This window comes from Hordeum vulgare, chromosome 7H (assembly GCF_904849725.1).
Source record: "Hordeum vulgare subsp. vulgare chromosome 7H, MorexV3_pseudomolecules_assembly, whole genome shotgun sequence".
NCBI lineage: Eukaryota > Viridiplantae > Streptophyta > Magnoliopsida > Poales > Poaceae > Hordeum > Hordeum vulgare.
In genome coordinates, this window is record NC_058524.1 from 120,623,979 (window position 1) to 120,642,306 (window position 18,328).

The 18,328-nt window shown below is 44.2% G+C and overlaps 1 protein-coding gene across 1 annotated transcript; it reads left to right on the forward strand.

The window, feature by feature from the left end:
• Positions 1–371: 371 nt before the first annotated feature.
• On the forward strand, positions 372–5,780 carry LOC123409580 (UDP-glycosyltransferase 90A2-like). The gene is made up of 2 exons (XM_045102444.1): positions 372–1,788; positions 5,444–5,780. The coding sequence occupies exons 1-2, from the start codon at positions 393–395 to the stop codon at positions 5,488–5,490; spliced, it is 1,443 nt and encodes a 480-aa protein (XP_044958379.1). The 5' UTR covers positions 372–392; the 3' UTR covers positions 5,491–5,780.
• The last annotated feature ends 12,548 nt before the right edge of the window (positions 5,781–18,328 follow it).

Consider the following 18,328-nt stretch of genomic DNA (forward strand, 5'->3'; position numbering starts at 1 on the left):
CCATTGCATGTTGCTCTTTTTATACTTCTTGCAATGAATGTGTGCACATAATTTATGTTTATGCATGTGGCTACTTTTTGTGGCAATTAAGCATGCATGTGACTATTTTTCGTGACAATTAGGCAATTAGCAGACGTGGTACAGTCGCCGCACCGGAAGACATAAGTGCGGCGCCGCTGTGTAGTCCTGTCCAAGAAAAATATTCTCCACTAAAGAATACTCAGCACATATTCTCTAAATGTTTGAAGATCGGTCAGCATTGCCATTACAAAACTGTTCAGTGTACTCAGTGGACGTTTCGCTGTCGTTTGTCGGTTCTCCCGTCTTATTTAACGAACAGAGGCATATTGAGACTGGCACACACAGAGCTAGAAGCAATAGCTGCACTATCCATGGCTGCTTCACCGCCGCTCCGTCACGTGGCCATGTTCCCCTTCATGGCGAAAGGCCACGCCATGCCGCTCCTCCACCTCGCGCGCCTCCTTCTTGGCCGCCGCCTCGCCTCGGCCGTCACCTTCTTCACCACCCCGCGCAACGCGCCCTTCATCCGCGCGGGCCTCACCGGCGCCGCGGTCATCGAGCTTCCGTTCCCCTCCGAGGACGCCCCGCAGTGCACGGACGAGCTCCCGTCGTCGACGCATCTCGTCGACTTCGTCTCCGCAATGACGGTGCTCGGCCCGGCGTTCGCGGACGCGCTGGCCGCGGTCGAGCCCAGGCCGGACCTGCTCATCCACGACGGGTTCATCGTGTGGGCCAAGGACATCGCCGACGAGCTCGGCATGCCGCGGATCGTCACCCTCGGCATCGGCAGCTTCTCCTCGTACGTATGCGGGGCGGTCATGACGCACAAGCCGCAGGCGCTCGTGAGCTCGCCGACCGAGCCGTTCCCGGTCCACGGCTTGCCGGACCTCCGCATCACCATTGCCGACCTCGGCCCGCCCTTCGACGACCCGGAGCCGGCTGGCCCGCACTGGGACTTCGTGTGTGAGAGCTGCAGCAGCATGTACTCCAGCAGGGGCATCATCGCCAACTCCTTCAGCGAGCTCGAGTCGGTCTACATCGACATGTGGAACCGGGAGTTCGATATCAAGATGTGGCCGATCGGACCGCTCTGTCTCGCGGCGTCCGAACCGGCAGTGCAGACCAAAGACGACCGTGACATCTCCGACTGGCTGGACTCGAGGCTCGCCATGAACCGGCCGGTCCTGTACGTCGCGTTCGGCTCGCAGGCCGAGCTGAGCCGGGCGCAGCTTGAGGAGATCGCCGTCGGGCTGGACCACTCCGGCGTAGACTTCCTATGGGTGGTCCGGTCAAAATGGTTCGACACGAAGGATCGGTTCAACAACAGGTTCGGGAATAGGGGCAAGGTGGTGGAAGGTTTCATCAACCAGCTCGGAGTGCTAGGTCACAAGTCAATCAAAGGTTTTTTCACTCACTGCGGGTGGAACTCGGTGCTGGAGAGCATCGCCATGGGCGTGCCAATACTGGCGTTCCCAATGGCGGCCGAGCAGAAGCTCAACGCGAAATTCGTCGTGGACGTGATCCGCATGGGGCTCCGGGTTTGGCCAAAAGAAGACGCGGACAAGGAAGGCGGTGGATTGGTTGTGAGTGGAGACGTGCAGGTGTTGGCAAGGGAGTTGATCTTCGGAGAGGAAGGGAGACGTGCCGCGGCTAGAGCTAGTGAGCTCTCTGTGTCTTCTAGAAAGACCATGGAAGTGGGTGGTTCCTCGTTTGAAAACCTGGCAAAGATGGTACAGGAGGTCAGTGAGAGTGAGACTCATGCCAATGGTGAGTAAAGTTTGCCTTCACCCTCTAGATCACACGTGAGCCATCCGTCGTCTCCTTTGTCTCACGCATGCCATCTTTACATGTCTCTTTATGCGACATTATGCGTGTTGCAAATTGCTTTTTTTAAAAATACTTATGTTACAAAAATAATGAAAACAAGAAAATATAAATATTTTTTGCAACATCATCTATATATGTTGCATTTTTTTCTTTAACAACACACATGTTATAAAAACTAGACGATGCCCTCCGCGTTGCTGTGGAAACTTGTTAAAAAATATATGAATAAATGTTAGAAAACTAATGTAAATGAAAAAACCATTATAAAATGTCTTGCTTAATTACCTAGAAAAAAATCATGCATGAGGGTATATTTTGCATGAATAGATTAATGGAGAAAGTAACTTATGACTACATGCACGATTTGATGATGTGGCATTGTTGCATAGAGAGGACAATTGAATAGTGAGTTCTAGCTATTTAAGAATAGAAGATAGTGAAAGAAATTAACACATCACCCATGTTGTAAAGGAATTTTACAAGATATACTTTGTTGCAAGGTATTCTCCAATAGAAGTCTTTTTGTAAGAATGAGGGCCATGTCGGACACTATACGGATATAGATCTAATGACCGTCAGGACAACGGATCTTTTAAAACGATCCGTCGGCCTACGCGTAGCATGGCCCGTATTTTTTTTCTTCTGAAAAGGAGGTTAAACTCTCGGCCTCTACATCAATCGATGCATACAGTCATGTTTATTAATTATTTTATAAATATCTGACAAAAACATACATCAGTCCATTGAAGTCACCACTTAGACCTACAAATTCAATAATGTAGATTGCTCTCACTTCTCATATTTAAAACCGGTGTCGTCATCAATCCATCCACATAACATATCGGGACGAATAGCCAGTGCAACCTACCTAAAGTGCACACCACATGCACACGTTTTAGCAGTCGCCATCATCATCAGACTAGAGACCAATCTTCAGGAAAGATATCCACCTCATCCTTGCCAGTCCGTACATCCGGCGACGCCACCACGGCACCCAACGGCGCCACCATCCTATGCGCATCCATACAAACGTGAAGACTCTGAAAGACATGTTGTGTGTAGCACTTGCCAACCAGGCATGACTCAACATAACACCTGTCGTCTAGGCATGACTTGACAGCTCCACCGAAGCTTCGTGCATGACGAAGCCGCTCGACCAAAGCTCCTCTGTCTTCGAGCGCTGCTCCACAAACAATGCTCCCAAAAAAGAAACGACACTGTAGTACCGTCATCGTACGATCTTAAAGGCCAGATCCTAGGGATTTCCCCCGAAGCAGCACGAGTGGGTTGACAACTGTTACACGACGATGCCTTCATCAGTGTAATGACGCAAAGCACCGTCATCGCCCGCCAACGGGGCGGTTTTTACCGGCAACTCTGTCTCCCCGGCTCGTAGCTGAGACTAGATGAAGAATTTCGAGATCGGGCCACACAGCCGCAGGCCGACCACCACTAAGTTGGTGTACCTCATAACACCCCCGAACAACGAGCTCAACATAATACCAGTGGCGAAGTCATGCATAAGGTGTGTAGTCAAATGACTACACAACATTTTTGACAAAAACCTCATACAATAAGTATAAATCATGTAGAAAAACTCATAAATAAATACATATGACTATACAATTTTAAAGTGTCTACACTTGAAAGAATTTCTGGCACCGCCACTGCATAATAGACCCGAGCGCAATGCTAGTCATATTGCAAACCCGTGCAAAATCAATAGTTGTTTGCAAAGTGAGTTGAAGGCGAGTCATGTTACGAACCATCGGTGGCAACATGGCTCATGTTGCAAACCCGTCCAAACCGATAAAGCTAGCGCGACATGGGGCCATGTTGCCAACCTGTAAACTCTAGTTGAACGCTTGACGTGGGCAGTTACGCGCGGAATCCAACTATTTTGGAGGCAACCGATGTGACACACACTTTAACCGGCCGATGCTTAGCGTGCCAAAGAAAATCTGTCAAGCTTTGATTTTCCGAAGTGTTACCGTTGTCCTCATTTATTTACCCGTAGTCATATTTGGACCATGATTTTAACTAACAAATATGAGTTGTAGGTAGAAAAAATATTATCATTAAAAACTACAATTAAATACGAATCTAACAATATAATACTCCCTCCATCCAAAAATACTTGTCCGAAGAATGGATATATCTAGATGTATTTTAGTTCTAGATACATTCATTTCTATCCATTTTTGCGGCAAATAATTCCGTATGGAGGAAGTATACCTTTATGAGATGCATTGAGATTTTGCGAGCCAAATATGTGGTTAGTCTTTTATCCTGTTTGAAATCAAAATGATTGAGTAGTCTTGATCGATGTTTACATGGTGCTTATATATCTCCTGGAGAGACACGACGATCCGGAGGAAGCATCGGTTCAAGGGAGATGCGGCGATCGCGGCGGACACATGCGTCCGTGCGGGCGCAACCGCTTTTCCGCATGGGCAAGGGGACATTTCCCTAATTGCATATCATCCTCATACACTGTCAGAGGCATTTATACATAGTCATATCGTCCTATCAGTTTTCATATTGAGTTCTAATTAAATAAAAGTGTGATGATTATCATTCAAAGATCATTGTCCTAGTGAGAAATAACAATGGGGATGCCAAATGGGCCCACCATAATAAAAAAAATGGAAGGTAGAAAAAGGGAGAAGGGACTTTGCTACTATCCTTTACCACACTTGTGCCTCAAAGTAGCACCTTGTTCTTCATATAGAGTGTCTCATGTTATATCATTCATATGCTAGTGGAATCACTTTTTAAGAAACTTGGCTTGTATATTCCGTTGACGGGCTTTTCCAAATGCCCGAGGTCTTCATGAGCAAGCAAGTTGGATACACACCCCACTTAGCTTCAGTGGAGCTTTCATACACTTATATCTCTTGTGCATCATTTGCATGGCAATCCCTACTCCTTGCATCGATATCTATCGACGGGCATCTCCATAGCTCGTTGGTACGCCTAGTTGATGTGAGACTATCTTCTCCACTTTTAGCCTTTTGAAACCTACCGCCTGATTCTATTCCACCTTTATTGTATGTCCAATGGTTCACGCTCATGTATTGCGTGAAGAATAAAAAGTTGATGCATATTGAAAAAGTATGATCCAATTGCCTGACTTGGACACCGTGGTGATTGATGTTTGTATTAATGTGGTGAAGATGGAGCCATGCCATGTTAATATAATAAATATGGATGGGGATAAAAAACTCTTTGAGGATCGTATACTTTGAAAAATTAATAATTTGCTGCTTATACCTATAAGTATTGTTGTGTTAATATTTGTTATTTCATCGTTTCTGAATGAGAATACATGCATAAGGTTACATCATGTATAGCATGTCACATCAAAAATTCTATTTTTATCATTTACCTACTCGAGGACGAGCATGAATTAAGCTTGGGGATGCTTGATACATCTCTAACGTATCTATAATTTTTTATTGTTCCATGCTCATATGTTATCATTCTGGAATACTTTTGGGGTATTTATTTAAAAATTGATATTATTTTTGAACACTAACCTATTGACCCAGTGCCCAATGCGACTTGGTGTTTTTTGTGTGTTTCCAATTTTCAGGTTTTCCGTACCAAACGATGTCCAATTGCCGTGAAACATTTTGGTGATTTTATCTGGACCAAAAGAAGACCAACGAGCATCGAAAGAAGGCTCGAGGCCTCAAGAGGGGCCCAGAAGCCGACATGGTGTAGCCCGGGGCGCCCTGATGGCTTGTGACTCCCTCATGGCCTCCTGACTCTGTTCTTTCGCTTATAAATTCTCATCTACCTAAAAAACATCAGAGGGAATCCCGAAATACTTTTTACGCTTCTACAAGTCTCTCTTCCGACGGGAGGCCGTCTGGAGCTCCGTTCCGGCACCCTACTGGAGGGGGGATCGATCACGAAGGTCCTCTTCATCAACCTTGCTGCCCTCACGATGATGTGTGAGTAGTTCACCATAGACCTATGGGACCATAGCCAGTACCTATATGGAAATCTCTCTCTCTTTGATCTTCAGTACAATGATCAATGCATCTTTGCTTTGATATATAAGATATTATTCCTTTTGTGTGGTGCGTTTGTTGGAATCCGATGAATTGTGGGTTTATGATCACATTATTCATGATAAATATTTGAGTCTCCTCTGAATACTTGTATGACTCTTATGTGCGTGATTATGATAGCTTCGTAATCCTCTCCCATCTATTGAAATAGTTTCGCCAACTAGATCGATATTTCTTCGGTGACAGTGGTGTGTTGTGGTAGGTTTAACCTGGTGAATTTCTATATCCTAATGACAGAAGGGGACAATATGTGTCTTTGTGTTGCTGCTACTAAGGATAAAATGATGGGGTTTGTTCATATTTCTTGAGTTTACTTTGTCTAGATCATGTCATTGTTCTTCATGCATTACTCTATTTTACTTAATACTCTAGATGCATGCTGGATAGTGGTCAATGAGTGGAGTAATAGTAATAGGTGCAGGAGGATTCGGATGATTTTTTTATGGACTTGATGCATATATACACATGGTCATTGCCATGACTATCGCATAACTATTCGCTTTTTTGTCAATTGCCCAATAGTAATTTTTTTACCCACCGTATGCTTATTTTCATGAGAGATGCCATTAGGAAAAGCTATGGCCCCAAGTTCTATTTAAAAAATATTGATAAAACCTTCAATACCTTGTTGTTTTTATTTTATCTTCCTATCTACAATTATGTACACGCCTCACTTGCTTGCAAATAACAAGACAAGAGGATTGACAACCCTCTTGCCCGTGTTGGGTGCAAGTTGTTTGTTCTTTTGTGTGAAGCCGCTGAAGACGGTTGTTGTTGATATTTCTATTGGTTCGATAAACCTTGGTTTCATAACGGAGGATAATACTTGCCCACATTGTGCTACAATAACCCGTTCCTCTTCATAGAAAACCCAACGCAGATCACCCTACATCATGCTCTTTTCTATACGAATGGTGGAGTATCAAGTATAGAGTTTGATCTACCTCAAGATCGTATGTTATGGTCTAAACCCTAGGAATAATTATCTTAACCTCCCCCTAACCTTCTTCTTCATATAGATATCGGGGGGTACCAGGGTTATAAAATGTCGATTACACCAAGGAGAACACATGTCAATTATTATCTTGTCTTGGGGTGCACACCAAGTCTTCAAAGAGTTCATCTTGGATACAATGTTGTCTTGTAATCCAGATTCCAGTGATAACTATAGGACAACCTAGGAGTCCAACCCAATAAAGTAGGCAAGCGGCCCGAGGACCCCTTCTCACGGACTCCCTCAATAGCCCCTGAACTGGCCTCCAATGTTGCGGTCTTGATCTAGCATGTTCACGCGTCCAAAGTCTTCGGCTTGTGGGGCGAGTTCCCCTCATCCCCTATGCTCGGTTGACCCCAGTACGGCTTACACCACATTCTCGATTGTCAAAACATCGCACGGTCCACAAAATTAATTTTTCTATAGGGTTAATCATACCCCTTGATTCCCGTGCGCTAGTAAGATATAGGCGGTTCCAAAAATTTTTCATAAAAGCCCTTCACATGTAATGGGGAAAACCAGTTATTACATAAACTGAGCATGTTTCCAACAACACACCGTGTCTCCCGAGTCATCGAGAAGAAAAACAGAAAGCCAATAGACATGGCGGGTGCTCCAAGCTCCTCCTTGCGCCCTCATTGCCCTCTACCATCTGACTCGACAAGCTGTTATGTCTCCCATCTTCGCTGACGTGAACTCGAGGTGCAAGGGTACCTCCCCTCCTCAGATATGGCACCTTCCCATTCCGGATTAACTTCTGCATATGGTGAAGGCATGTGTAGAGAAATTGCCTACTCCTTGTAAGGAATAGAGGGTATGTTTCGTTCCCTTCCTCTTACGAGACTTGGTCTTCCCCGTTCACCCTTTCTTAAGAGGTTTAATAGATTTTTACGGGATTCAACTCCACCACCTCACCCCTGGATCCATTCTTCACATCTCGGGTTTTGTTGGCCTTTGCGAGATGTTGCTCGATTGTGAAGCCCATTTTCATCTGTGGAGGTAGTTTTTCTGCCTCGTCCCCCGAACTCAAGGAGGGACAATTTGTGAAGTAGGTTGAGCCAAAGTGTGGCACATAGCTGGGACAAGATATACGGTAGGGGCCCCAAAGAAAGCCTTTGAATGGTTCTATGTTGAGGATGTTCTTCTATTTGATCCTATTTGGAGGGGTCTACCCGAGTTCTCAATGGTTCCCATAAAGAAGCGGTTCAACTCGCGCCCAAAGAGTCCTTCCCACGAGGGTAGTTTGGAAGTGAGACAATTGGTTGCCAAGGTGAGACTGATACGTCTCCAACGTATCTATAATTTTTTATGGTTCCTGATACGTCTCCATCGTATCTACTTTTCCAAACTCTTTTGCCCTTGTTTTGGACTCTAATTTGCATGATTTGAATGGAACTAACCCGGACTGACGTTGTTTTCAGCAGAATTGCCATGGTGTTGTTTTTGTGCAGAAATGAAAGTTCTCGGAACGTCCTGAAAATTTATGGAGAATATTTCTAGAAAATATGAAAAATACCTGCGCAAAGATCCACCGGAGGGGACGGGAAAGTGGGCCACAAGACCTATAGCCGTGCCCCCTGGCCGTGGCAACCAAGCTTGTGGGGCCCACGTGGCTCTGCCGCCCCCAAACTCAGCTCTATAAATTCCCTTTCGTCCCGAAAAAAATCAGAAGAGAAGATTTCATCGCGTTTGCGACACGGAGTGCCACCACATCCTGTTCTTCATCTGGAGGGCAGATCTGGAGTCCGTTTTGGGCTCCGGATCAAGGAGATCGTCGCCATCGTCATCATCAACCTTCTTCCCTCTCCAATTCCATGAAGCTCTTCATCGTTCGTGAGTAATCTATTCGTAGGCTCGCTGGGCGGTGATGAGTAGGATGAGATCTATCATGTAATTGAGTTAGATTTGACGGGGATTGATCCCTAGTATCCACTATGTTCTGAGATTGATGTTGCTACTACTTTGCCATGCTTAATGCTTGTCACTAGGGCCCGAGTGCCATGATTTCAGATCTGAAATTATTATGTTGTCACCAATATATGTGTGTTTTAGATCCGATCTTGCAAGTTGTAGTTACCTACTATGTGTTATGATCCGGCAACCCCGGAGTGACAATAACCAGAACCACTCCCGGTGATGACCATAGTATGAGGAGTTCATATGTTCACGAAGTGCTAATGCGTTGGTCCGGTTCTTTATTAACAGGAGAACCTTAATATCCCGTAGTATCCTTTTGGACCCCTGCTGCCACGGGAGGGATGGACAATAGATGTCATGCAAGTTCTTTCCCTAAGCACGTATGACGACACACGGAATGCATGCCTACATCACATTGACGAATGGGAGCTAGCCACATATCTCTTCGTGTTATAACTGTTGCATGATGAATGTCATCCAACGAATCACCGACCCATTGCCTACGAGTTTGTCCCACTCCTGCTGTTACTTGCTTTGCTCTGCTGCTGATACTACTGTTGCTGTTGTTGTTACTTGCTTTGTTCTACTGCTGTTACTAGTGTTGCTGCTACTGTTACTTGCTACTGCTGTCACTACTGCTGTTCCTTGCCACTGCTGTTACTCGTTACACTGCTGCTACCTGCTACAATACTTTTCCTAGCGCCGTTGTCGGGAAAGAATATTTCCCGTCCTCGGGCAACTTCTGGCGCCATTGATACAACCGTTACGAATAGTCTTCCGTCAACAGGTCGTTTCTGGCACACTTGCTATCATACTACTTTGCTACTGATACTTTGCTTGCAGATACAAATCTTTCAGGTGTGGATGAATCTAACACATTCAGCTGCTAATACTTGAGAATATTCCTTCACTTCCCGTCGTGCGAGCCAACAAATTTGGGTTGAATATTCTACCCTCGAAAACTGCCGCGAACCCACGCGCTGGTGGGCCATTGCAAGACAATTGCTAATTGTTGAGCAACTGGGACAAGCTCTTTTCTGGCTCCGTTGCCGTGGAGGCATCAAGTCAGGAATAGTTGCACGTCAGCAGCATTTTTCTGGCGCCGTTGTCGGGGAGGGTTTGCTATATTCTCTGAGTCACTTGGGATTTATATCTGCTGATCACTATGAAGAATCTGAAAGATCCAAAAACCAAAGTCTTGCCCTCAACTACGAGGGGAGGTAAGGAAGTGCCATCTAGCTCTGCACTTGATTCACCTTCAGTTATGAGTAAGTTTGCGACATCACCTCCTGCTAGAAATCTTGATATGTCGCATGTGCTTGATGATGCTTATGATGCTACTATGCCTGATACTGCTAGAGATGCTATGCCTGATACTGCTAGAGATACTATGCCTGATGATGCTAGAGATGTTATGCCTGATACTGCTAGGGATGCTTTGCTTGATACTGCTATGCCTGATGATGCTAGAGATGCTATTTTGCCTGATGATGCTATGCTTGATACTGCTAGAGATACCACTTTGCCTGATATGCCACTAGGGGTATTCCTTGATGCTCATATTGCTAGAGTTGCTACCAATGCTCGTGATGCTTCTGAAACTGCCGATACTATTGAGATAGAACCTGCTTTTGCTCCTGCTAGATCTAGCTCTCCTAGATATGAATTGCCTGATATACCTGAGGGTTATGTTATGGAGGGAGAGATAGCTCAGGATTTTTTGCGTGTAAGGATGCCTATGACGCTAAGAAATTACTTCTCAAGTGGAAGGAAACATCTCTGAAAGCTAGGATGAAATACGACCCGAAGTTTGCCACTTCACCAATCTTTATCACCGATAAGGATTATGAATTCTCTGTCGATCCTGAGATAATCTCTCTAGTCAAATCTGATCCTTTCCACGGTTATGAGTCTGAGACGGTCGTAGCCCATCTTACCAAACTACACGATATAGCCACCCTTTTCACTAGTGAGGAGAAGATCCTCTACTACTATATCCTTAAGATGTTTCCTTTCTCTCTAAAGGATGACGCTAAAGCCTGGTTCACTTCTCTTGCTCCTGGATGTGTGAGTAGTCCCCAGGACATGGTCTATTACTTCTGTGAGAAATATTTCCCTTCCCATAAGAAGCAAGCTGCCTTGCAGGAAATATACAACTTTGCTCAACTCAAAGAAGAGAGTCTCCCACAAGCTTGGGGGAGGCTCATCCAGCTACAAAATGCTTTGCCTGATCACCCTCTTAAGAAGAACGAGATACTTGATATCTTCTATAACAGACTTACCGATGCTTCTAGAGACCACCTAGACAGTTGTGCCGGTTGTGTTTTTAGGGAACGAACTATAGAACAAGCTGAGATTCTACTGAATAACATCTTGATCAACGATAATGCTTGGACTATTCCCAAACCACCTCCTAAGCCAACTCCTGAGAAAAGAGGTATTCTATTCCTCAGTCCCGAAGATATGCAAGAAGCCAAGAAATCTATGCAAGAGAAAGGCATTAGATCTGAAGATGTCAAAAATCTACCACCTATCGAAGAGATCCATGGTCTCGATAACCCGATACAGGTAGTAGAAGTAAATTCTCTGCGTAGGTTTGATGAGAGTGATATTCCTTTTGACAAACCTGCTAGCCTATGCTTTGATGAATTTGAAAACTTTGTTCCCAAACAACAGAGTTTCAATGATTATGTTAGCAAACAATTGGAACAAAGTACTCGTATGCTTAGTCATTTAAGTGCTTGTGTAGACAGAAATGTCAATGATCTGAAGCTTCTGAGTAAACATGCCTCTATGATTACTACTCAGGTAGAACAAGTACTTAAAGCTCAGAATGACTTGCTCAATGAATTAAATGACAACTCTGTCAGAGTCATTACTAGAGGAGGCAAAATGACTCTGGAACCTTTGTATTCTGAAGGGCATCCTAAGAGAATTGATCAAGATTCTCAAGGGATTAATGCTGATATACCCAGTCATCCTAAGAAGAAGAAGGAGTATGATAGAAACCTACATGTTAGTTCACGAAATACTGTCACGCCTGAAGAACCAAATGATATGTCTGCGTCTGATGCAGAAACACAATCTGGTGATGAACATGAACCTGGTGACAATATGGACAGCGATGTTCATAGTACTGCTCAACCTAGCAATGATAAGGATGTGGAGATTGAACCTACGGTTAAACCTGATAACCCACAACCTGAGAGATACGATAAGAATGACTTCACTGCTAGGAAGCATGGTAAAGAAATGGAGCCATGGGTTCAGAGACCTATGCCCTTTCCTCCTAAGCCATCCAAGAAAAAGGATGATGAGGATTTTGAGCGCTTTATTTAAATGATAAGACCCGTCTTTCTGTAGATGCGGTTAACTGATATGCTCAAAATGTCTCCGTATGCCAAGTACATGAAAGATATCATGACCAATAAACGGAAGATACCAGATCTTGAGATCTCCACCATGCTCGCCAATTACACTTTCACAGGTGGAACTCCTAAGAAACTTGGTGATCCCGGAGTGCCCACTATACCTTGCTCCATTAAAGGAAACTACGTAAGAACCGCCTTATGTGACCTTGGAGCCGGTGTTAGTGTTATCCCTCTCTCTCTTTATCGTAGACTTGAACTGGATAAGTTGACACCCACTGAAATTTTTCTGCAAATGGCCGACAAATCAAATGCTTTCCCTGTTGGCATTTGCGAGGATGTGCCTGTTGAGGTTGCTAACACCACTATCTTAACAGACTTTGTTATCTTGGATATTCCCGAGGACGATGCCATGGTTGTCATCCTCGGAAGACCCTTTTTAAACACTGCAGGGGCTGTTATAGATTGCAACAAAGGCAATGTCACTTTCCATGTCAAAGGTAATGAGCATACAGTGCACTTTTCGAAGAAACGATATCAAGTACATTGCATCAATGCTATCGAAAAAACTTCATCGATTCTTATTGGGAGCTTTGAATGCCCTATTCCTCGTGTCAAGATGAAGTATGATTTGCTTGTTGGGGAGATTCATATCCCCATTGAGGTGACTTAGTGATTATTCGAAAATTCTCTGTTCTCTTTTGCGAATCGGAAAAGTTTTGTCATGAGGATTTGATCAACCCCATTGACGGATTTCTTTAGATGACCATGAAATGGATGAATCAAAGAGTCACATACCTCTGTTTTAAGCTTTCACTTTTTGTTGCTTAGAAGAAAAATGATAGATTCAGTTTAGTTTTCCCTGTTTTCTGTTTTAGCGTCCCGGAGAAAAGTACCCCAAAAATAAAAGTTCTCCGATGGTCCTGAAAATCTAGTATGATTTTTTCTGGAATTTTTGAAAAATACTGGGACTGAGAGCTAGCCCGGGGGCACACCAGTGAGCCAGAAGCCCTGTCACTGCGGCCATCCCCCCTGGTCGCGGCAACCAAGCTTGTGGGGCCCACAGGGACCCCCTCCACTCATTCCAGCTCCCATCCTCTTCTTCTACCTCCAGAAAAAATCGTTTCGCAGCTCAAACCCGTGTTCTTGCTCATTTGGCTGTGATTTTCGATCTCCTTGGTCAAAGCACCATTCTCCGAACCGTTTTGGGGAAATTACTCCTTGGTAAGTGACTCCTCCATTGGTCCAATTAGTTTCTACTCTAGTGCTTTATCCTTCGTGTATGCTTGCTACCTTGGTGACCCTGTTCTTGAGCTTGAAATGTTGATTTTAGCTGGTCTCAAGTAGTTTTAGCGCGTGATACGGTCTCTAGGCACTAGTAGGAGTAGTTTCTACAAGGTGTGGTTGGTCTTTATTCACTTTTCTCTTGAACTTCAAAAATTTCAGCAAAAAGAAATTATGTTCAAGAGGAAGTTTCATGGTGGTTCCTCAAGTAAGAAGGCCCCCCATCTTTCTATTCGGGAGCCCAATCCTTATCAACTAAAGGACGCACCGGTACAACCATGTGAATGGCCTTCTGATGAGTTCATGATCGAAGCAGGCTTCAAGGATGAGTTTGATACACTTGTCCGCAATGCCGGGTTAGAAGAATTCCTCTCAGATGAATGTGAACAGTATGCTTTGCTCACTTCCTCTTTCTTGTGTAGATTTAAATTTTCAGTTGGCCGTGACTCATCCATACTGTTCGATCTGTATGATAAATCCTATTCCAAGGATTTGGAGGATTTCAATAGGATTTACAAGATACCCGATGGGGGTAATCTTAAAGATCCTGCTAAGTCTTCGGTTAGAGATTTTGTCTCTAGTATAACTGTTGGAGAAAATATAGACATCACGCAAGCTACCATAGGAAGCAATCATTTCCCTGCCTTGCACTACTTTGCCCTCTTCATAGGTAGATGCATTAACGGCAAGGTTGAACATTGTCACCTTTGCGCATCCGACGTTAGTATCCTTAAGAGCGCAGTGACGGGTGACAAAAGCTCCAACATGGGAGCTATTATAGCAAGGAGACTGAATAAGAATGCTATTGATGGGGATTTCTTTGGCGGCATCTATGCCACTCGCATAGCAAATTTTCTTGGAGTACCCATCCGCGCAGGAGACCCCCCGCTCCATACAGCTTTCCTTGACCGTGTCGCCATGACAGGCTACCAGTTCCTTGAGAGGGATAATGAATCCCTCCTATACCAATTAATATTTAACCGGCAACGTGTTTTCCATATTACCCTTCCTGCTCCTGCTTTCTTTGACTTTCAAGTAAAACGGAGATACTACCTAACCTTAGGAGAGGCAGAGGAGTATGAGAGGGAGGCGACGGCTGCTCGTCTCCGTGACGCAGCTGTTCAGGTAGTGGCTGCAACGCTCCCGTATAACCCCGATTATGATTTTGGGTTTCGCCAGGACCATCCTTGGGAGTAGACCAAGCTAGGCTAAAAGCCTAAGCTTGGGGGAGTACGTGTTTGCACCAACTTTACATTCATGCTTATACTTTCACTTTGTTAGTCGGTGTTTACACTTTGCCACTGTATTATCCATGCTAGTTTATTTTTTGTTTTCTTGTTTTCTTGTTTTGTGTCCTTTTGAGAAAACCCAAAAAGATTTTCCTTTCTTATTTTGCTTGTTGGGAGCTTTCCCGTGTAAATAGTTTTATTTTTCTTTGGGTCAAGGTAGAAGATATTGGTTACAATGTTTAGTAGCTCTTGCATGCATACCTGATTAGCTTTCAAAGAGCCATATTACTTTGTCTTCTCCTTTGTGTCTGCCTGCAGATTTCCGCTTAGTCAAATGCACGAGCACTCTTATTAGTGTTCACATCGTTGGATCGTGCAAGTGAAAGGCAATAATGATGATATATGATGAAGTGACTCAGACTGGAAAATCTGGTATGAACTCAATCTATTTTGTTTTTGTAAATATGACTAGCTTGTCGTTCCAGATTCAGCTTTGTTGTGAGAGAAACATGTTTGCAATGACAACTTAGAGATCATAGTTTCTGATGCCATGCTTATTTAGCTAGGAGCTTAAAATGGTTTGTCTTGAATGCCAACATAGATTTTGAGATGACTATGATGTAGTATGATAGGATGGTATTCTCCTTTGAATGATTCAAGTGGCTTGACTTGGCGCATGTTCATGCATGTAGTTGAAACAAAATCAACATAGCCTCTATGATGTTCGTGTTCATGGTGATTTATATCATGTTCATGCTTGCACTCCATGTTAGTCAAACTCATTGCATCTTGATGACTGTTGTCGCTCTCTAGTTGGTCGCTTCCCAGTCTTTTGCTAGCCTTCACTTGTACTAAGCGGAATACTACTTGTGCATCCACTTCCATAAACCCAAAAGTTTTTCCATGAGAGTCCACCATACCTACCTATTTGTGGTATCTACGTGTCGTTCCAAGTAAATTTGCATGTGTCATTCTCTAAACCTTCAAGAAATAATCTGTTTTGCATGCCCGAACTGCTCATGTGGTGACAGGGGGCTATTGGTATCTTACATGTTAGGCGTGTTATCCTCGACATGTGTTTATTCATTGTCATTCACGAGAAAGGGGCCGGTAATTGGAATGCCCAGTTCCACGCTTAAATCGAAAACATAACTGTAAAACAAGACTCCCCCCGGATTGATGTTAGTATGGACGGTATCCGACGATTCGGCTAGCCGTGGAGTGCGATTGATTGGTGGTGGGGGCATTAAAACTTTAATTTTCTGTTTGGGAACCGCCTATAGCATGAATAGCATGGAAGATATTGAGAACTCTTGGTCATTGCGTTGACAATGACAGCATGCCACCCAAAATTATTATCTCTGTTTTCAAAGCTTGAGCTCTGGCACCTCTGCAAATCAATGCTTCCCTCTGCGAAGGGCCTGTCTATTTATTTTCCTGTTGAGTCATCCTCCTCTTACAAAAGCACCAATTAGAGAGCACCTCTGTCATTTTTATGCTTTGCTTTTGATTGATATTGAGTATGACTATGAATGGATCTTCGTTGCTATGAATTACAATGTTTAGTGAACCCTTGATCTTTGAAAGTGCTCTGCATTTATGTTTTGCGGTCTCAGAAAGAGCTAGCAATATACCACCTATTCATATTGCTTCATGCTTGTTTTGATTGAATTGTTGGTATCTCAAACTCATTATTATTTGCTCGCTAGCTGATTATTCCATTGATATTAGTTTACCGTGAGACCTTTGTGTCACTTGCTTATGTGGTTAACTTGTGATCTTGCTGAAATTCTGGTTATGAGTTAGACATAGTTGCAACAAAAAGATCAAACAGAGTTTGTCAAAGTTTTTCTTTCTCTTTCAGTTTGTCAACTGAGTTGCTTGAGGACAAGCAAGGTTTTAAGCTTGGGGGAGTTTGATACGTCTCCATCGTATCTACTTTTCCAAACTCTTTTGCCCTTGTTTTGGACTCTAATTTGCATGATTTGAATGGAACTAACCCGGACTGACGTTGTTTTCAGCAGAATTGCCATGCTGTTGTTATTGTGCAGAAATGAAAGTTCTCGGAACGTCCTGAAAATTTACGGAGAATATTTTTGGAAAATATGAAAAATACCTGCACAAAGATCCACCGGAGGGGACGGGCCAGTGGGCCACAAGCCCTGTTGTCGCGGCCCCCCTGGTCGCGGCAACCAAGCTTGTGGGGCCCACCTGGCTCTGCCGCCCCCAAACTCAGCTCTATAAATTCCCTTTCATCTCGAAAAAATCAGAAGAGAAGATTTCATCGCGTTTGCGACACAGAGGCGCCGCCACATACTGTTCTTCAGCTGGAGTGCAGATTTGGAGTCCGTTTTGGGCTCCGGATCAAGGAGATCGTCGCCATCGTCATCATCAACCTTCTTCCCTCTCCAATTCCATGAAGCTCTTCATCGTTCCTGAGTAAAATATTCATAGGCTCGCTGGGCGGTGATGAGTAGGATGAGATCTATCATGTAATTGAGTTAGTTTTGATGGGTATTGAACCCTACTATCCACTATGTTCTGAGATTGATGTTGCTACTACTTTGCCATGCTTAATGCTTGTCACTAGGGCCCAAGTGCCATGATTTCAGATCTGAAATTATTATGTTGTCACTAATATATGTGTGTTTTGGATCCGATCTTGCAAGTTGTAGTTACCTACTATGTGTTATGATCCGGCAACCCCGGAGTGACAATAACCGGAACCACTCCCGGTGATGACCATAGTTTGAGGAGTTCATGTGTTCACCAAGTGCTAATGCATTGGTCCGGTTCTTTATTAAAAGGAGAACCTTAATATCCCGTAGTTTCCTTTTGGACCCCGCTGCCACGGGTGGGATGGACAATAGATGTCATGCAAGTTCTTTTCCCTAAGCACGTATGACGACACACGGAATGCATGCCTACATCACATTGACGAACGGGAGCTAGCCACATATCTCTCCGTGTTATAACTGTTGCGTGATGAATGTCATCCAACGAATCACCGACCCATTGCCTACGAGTTTGTCCCACTGCTGTTGTTACTTGCTTTGCTCTGCTGCTGTTACTACTGTTGCTGTTGTTGTTACTTGCTTTGCTCCGCTGTTGTTACTACTGTTGCTTCTACTGTTGCTTGCTACTGCTGCTACTTGCTACTGCTGTCACTACTGTTGTTCCTTGTCACTGCTGTTACTCGTTACACTGCTGCTACTTGCTACAATACTTTTTCTAGCGCCGTTGTCGGGAAAGAATATTTCCCATCCTCGGGCAACTTCTGGCGCCATTGATACAACCGTTACGAATAGTCTGCCGTCAACAGATCGTTTCTGGCACCGTTGCTATCATACTACTTTGCTTGCAGATACTAATCTTTCACGTGTGGTTGAATCTGACACATTTAGCTGCTAATACTTGAGAATATTCCTTCACTTCCCGTCGTGCGAACCAACAAATTTGGGTTGAATACTCTACCCTCGAAAACAGCCGCGAACCCACGCGCTGGTGGGCCATTGCAACACAATTGCTAATTGTTGAGCAACTGGGACAAGCTCTTTTCTGGCTCCATTGCCATGGAGGCACCAAGTCAGGAATAGTTGCACGTCAGCA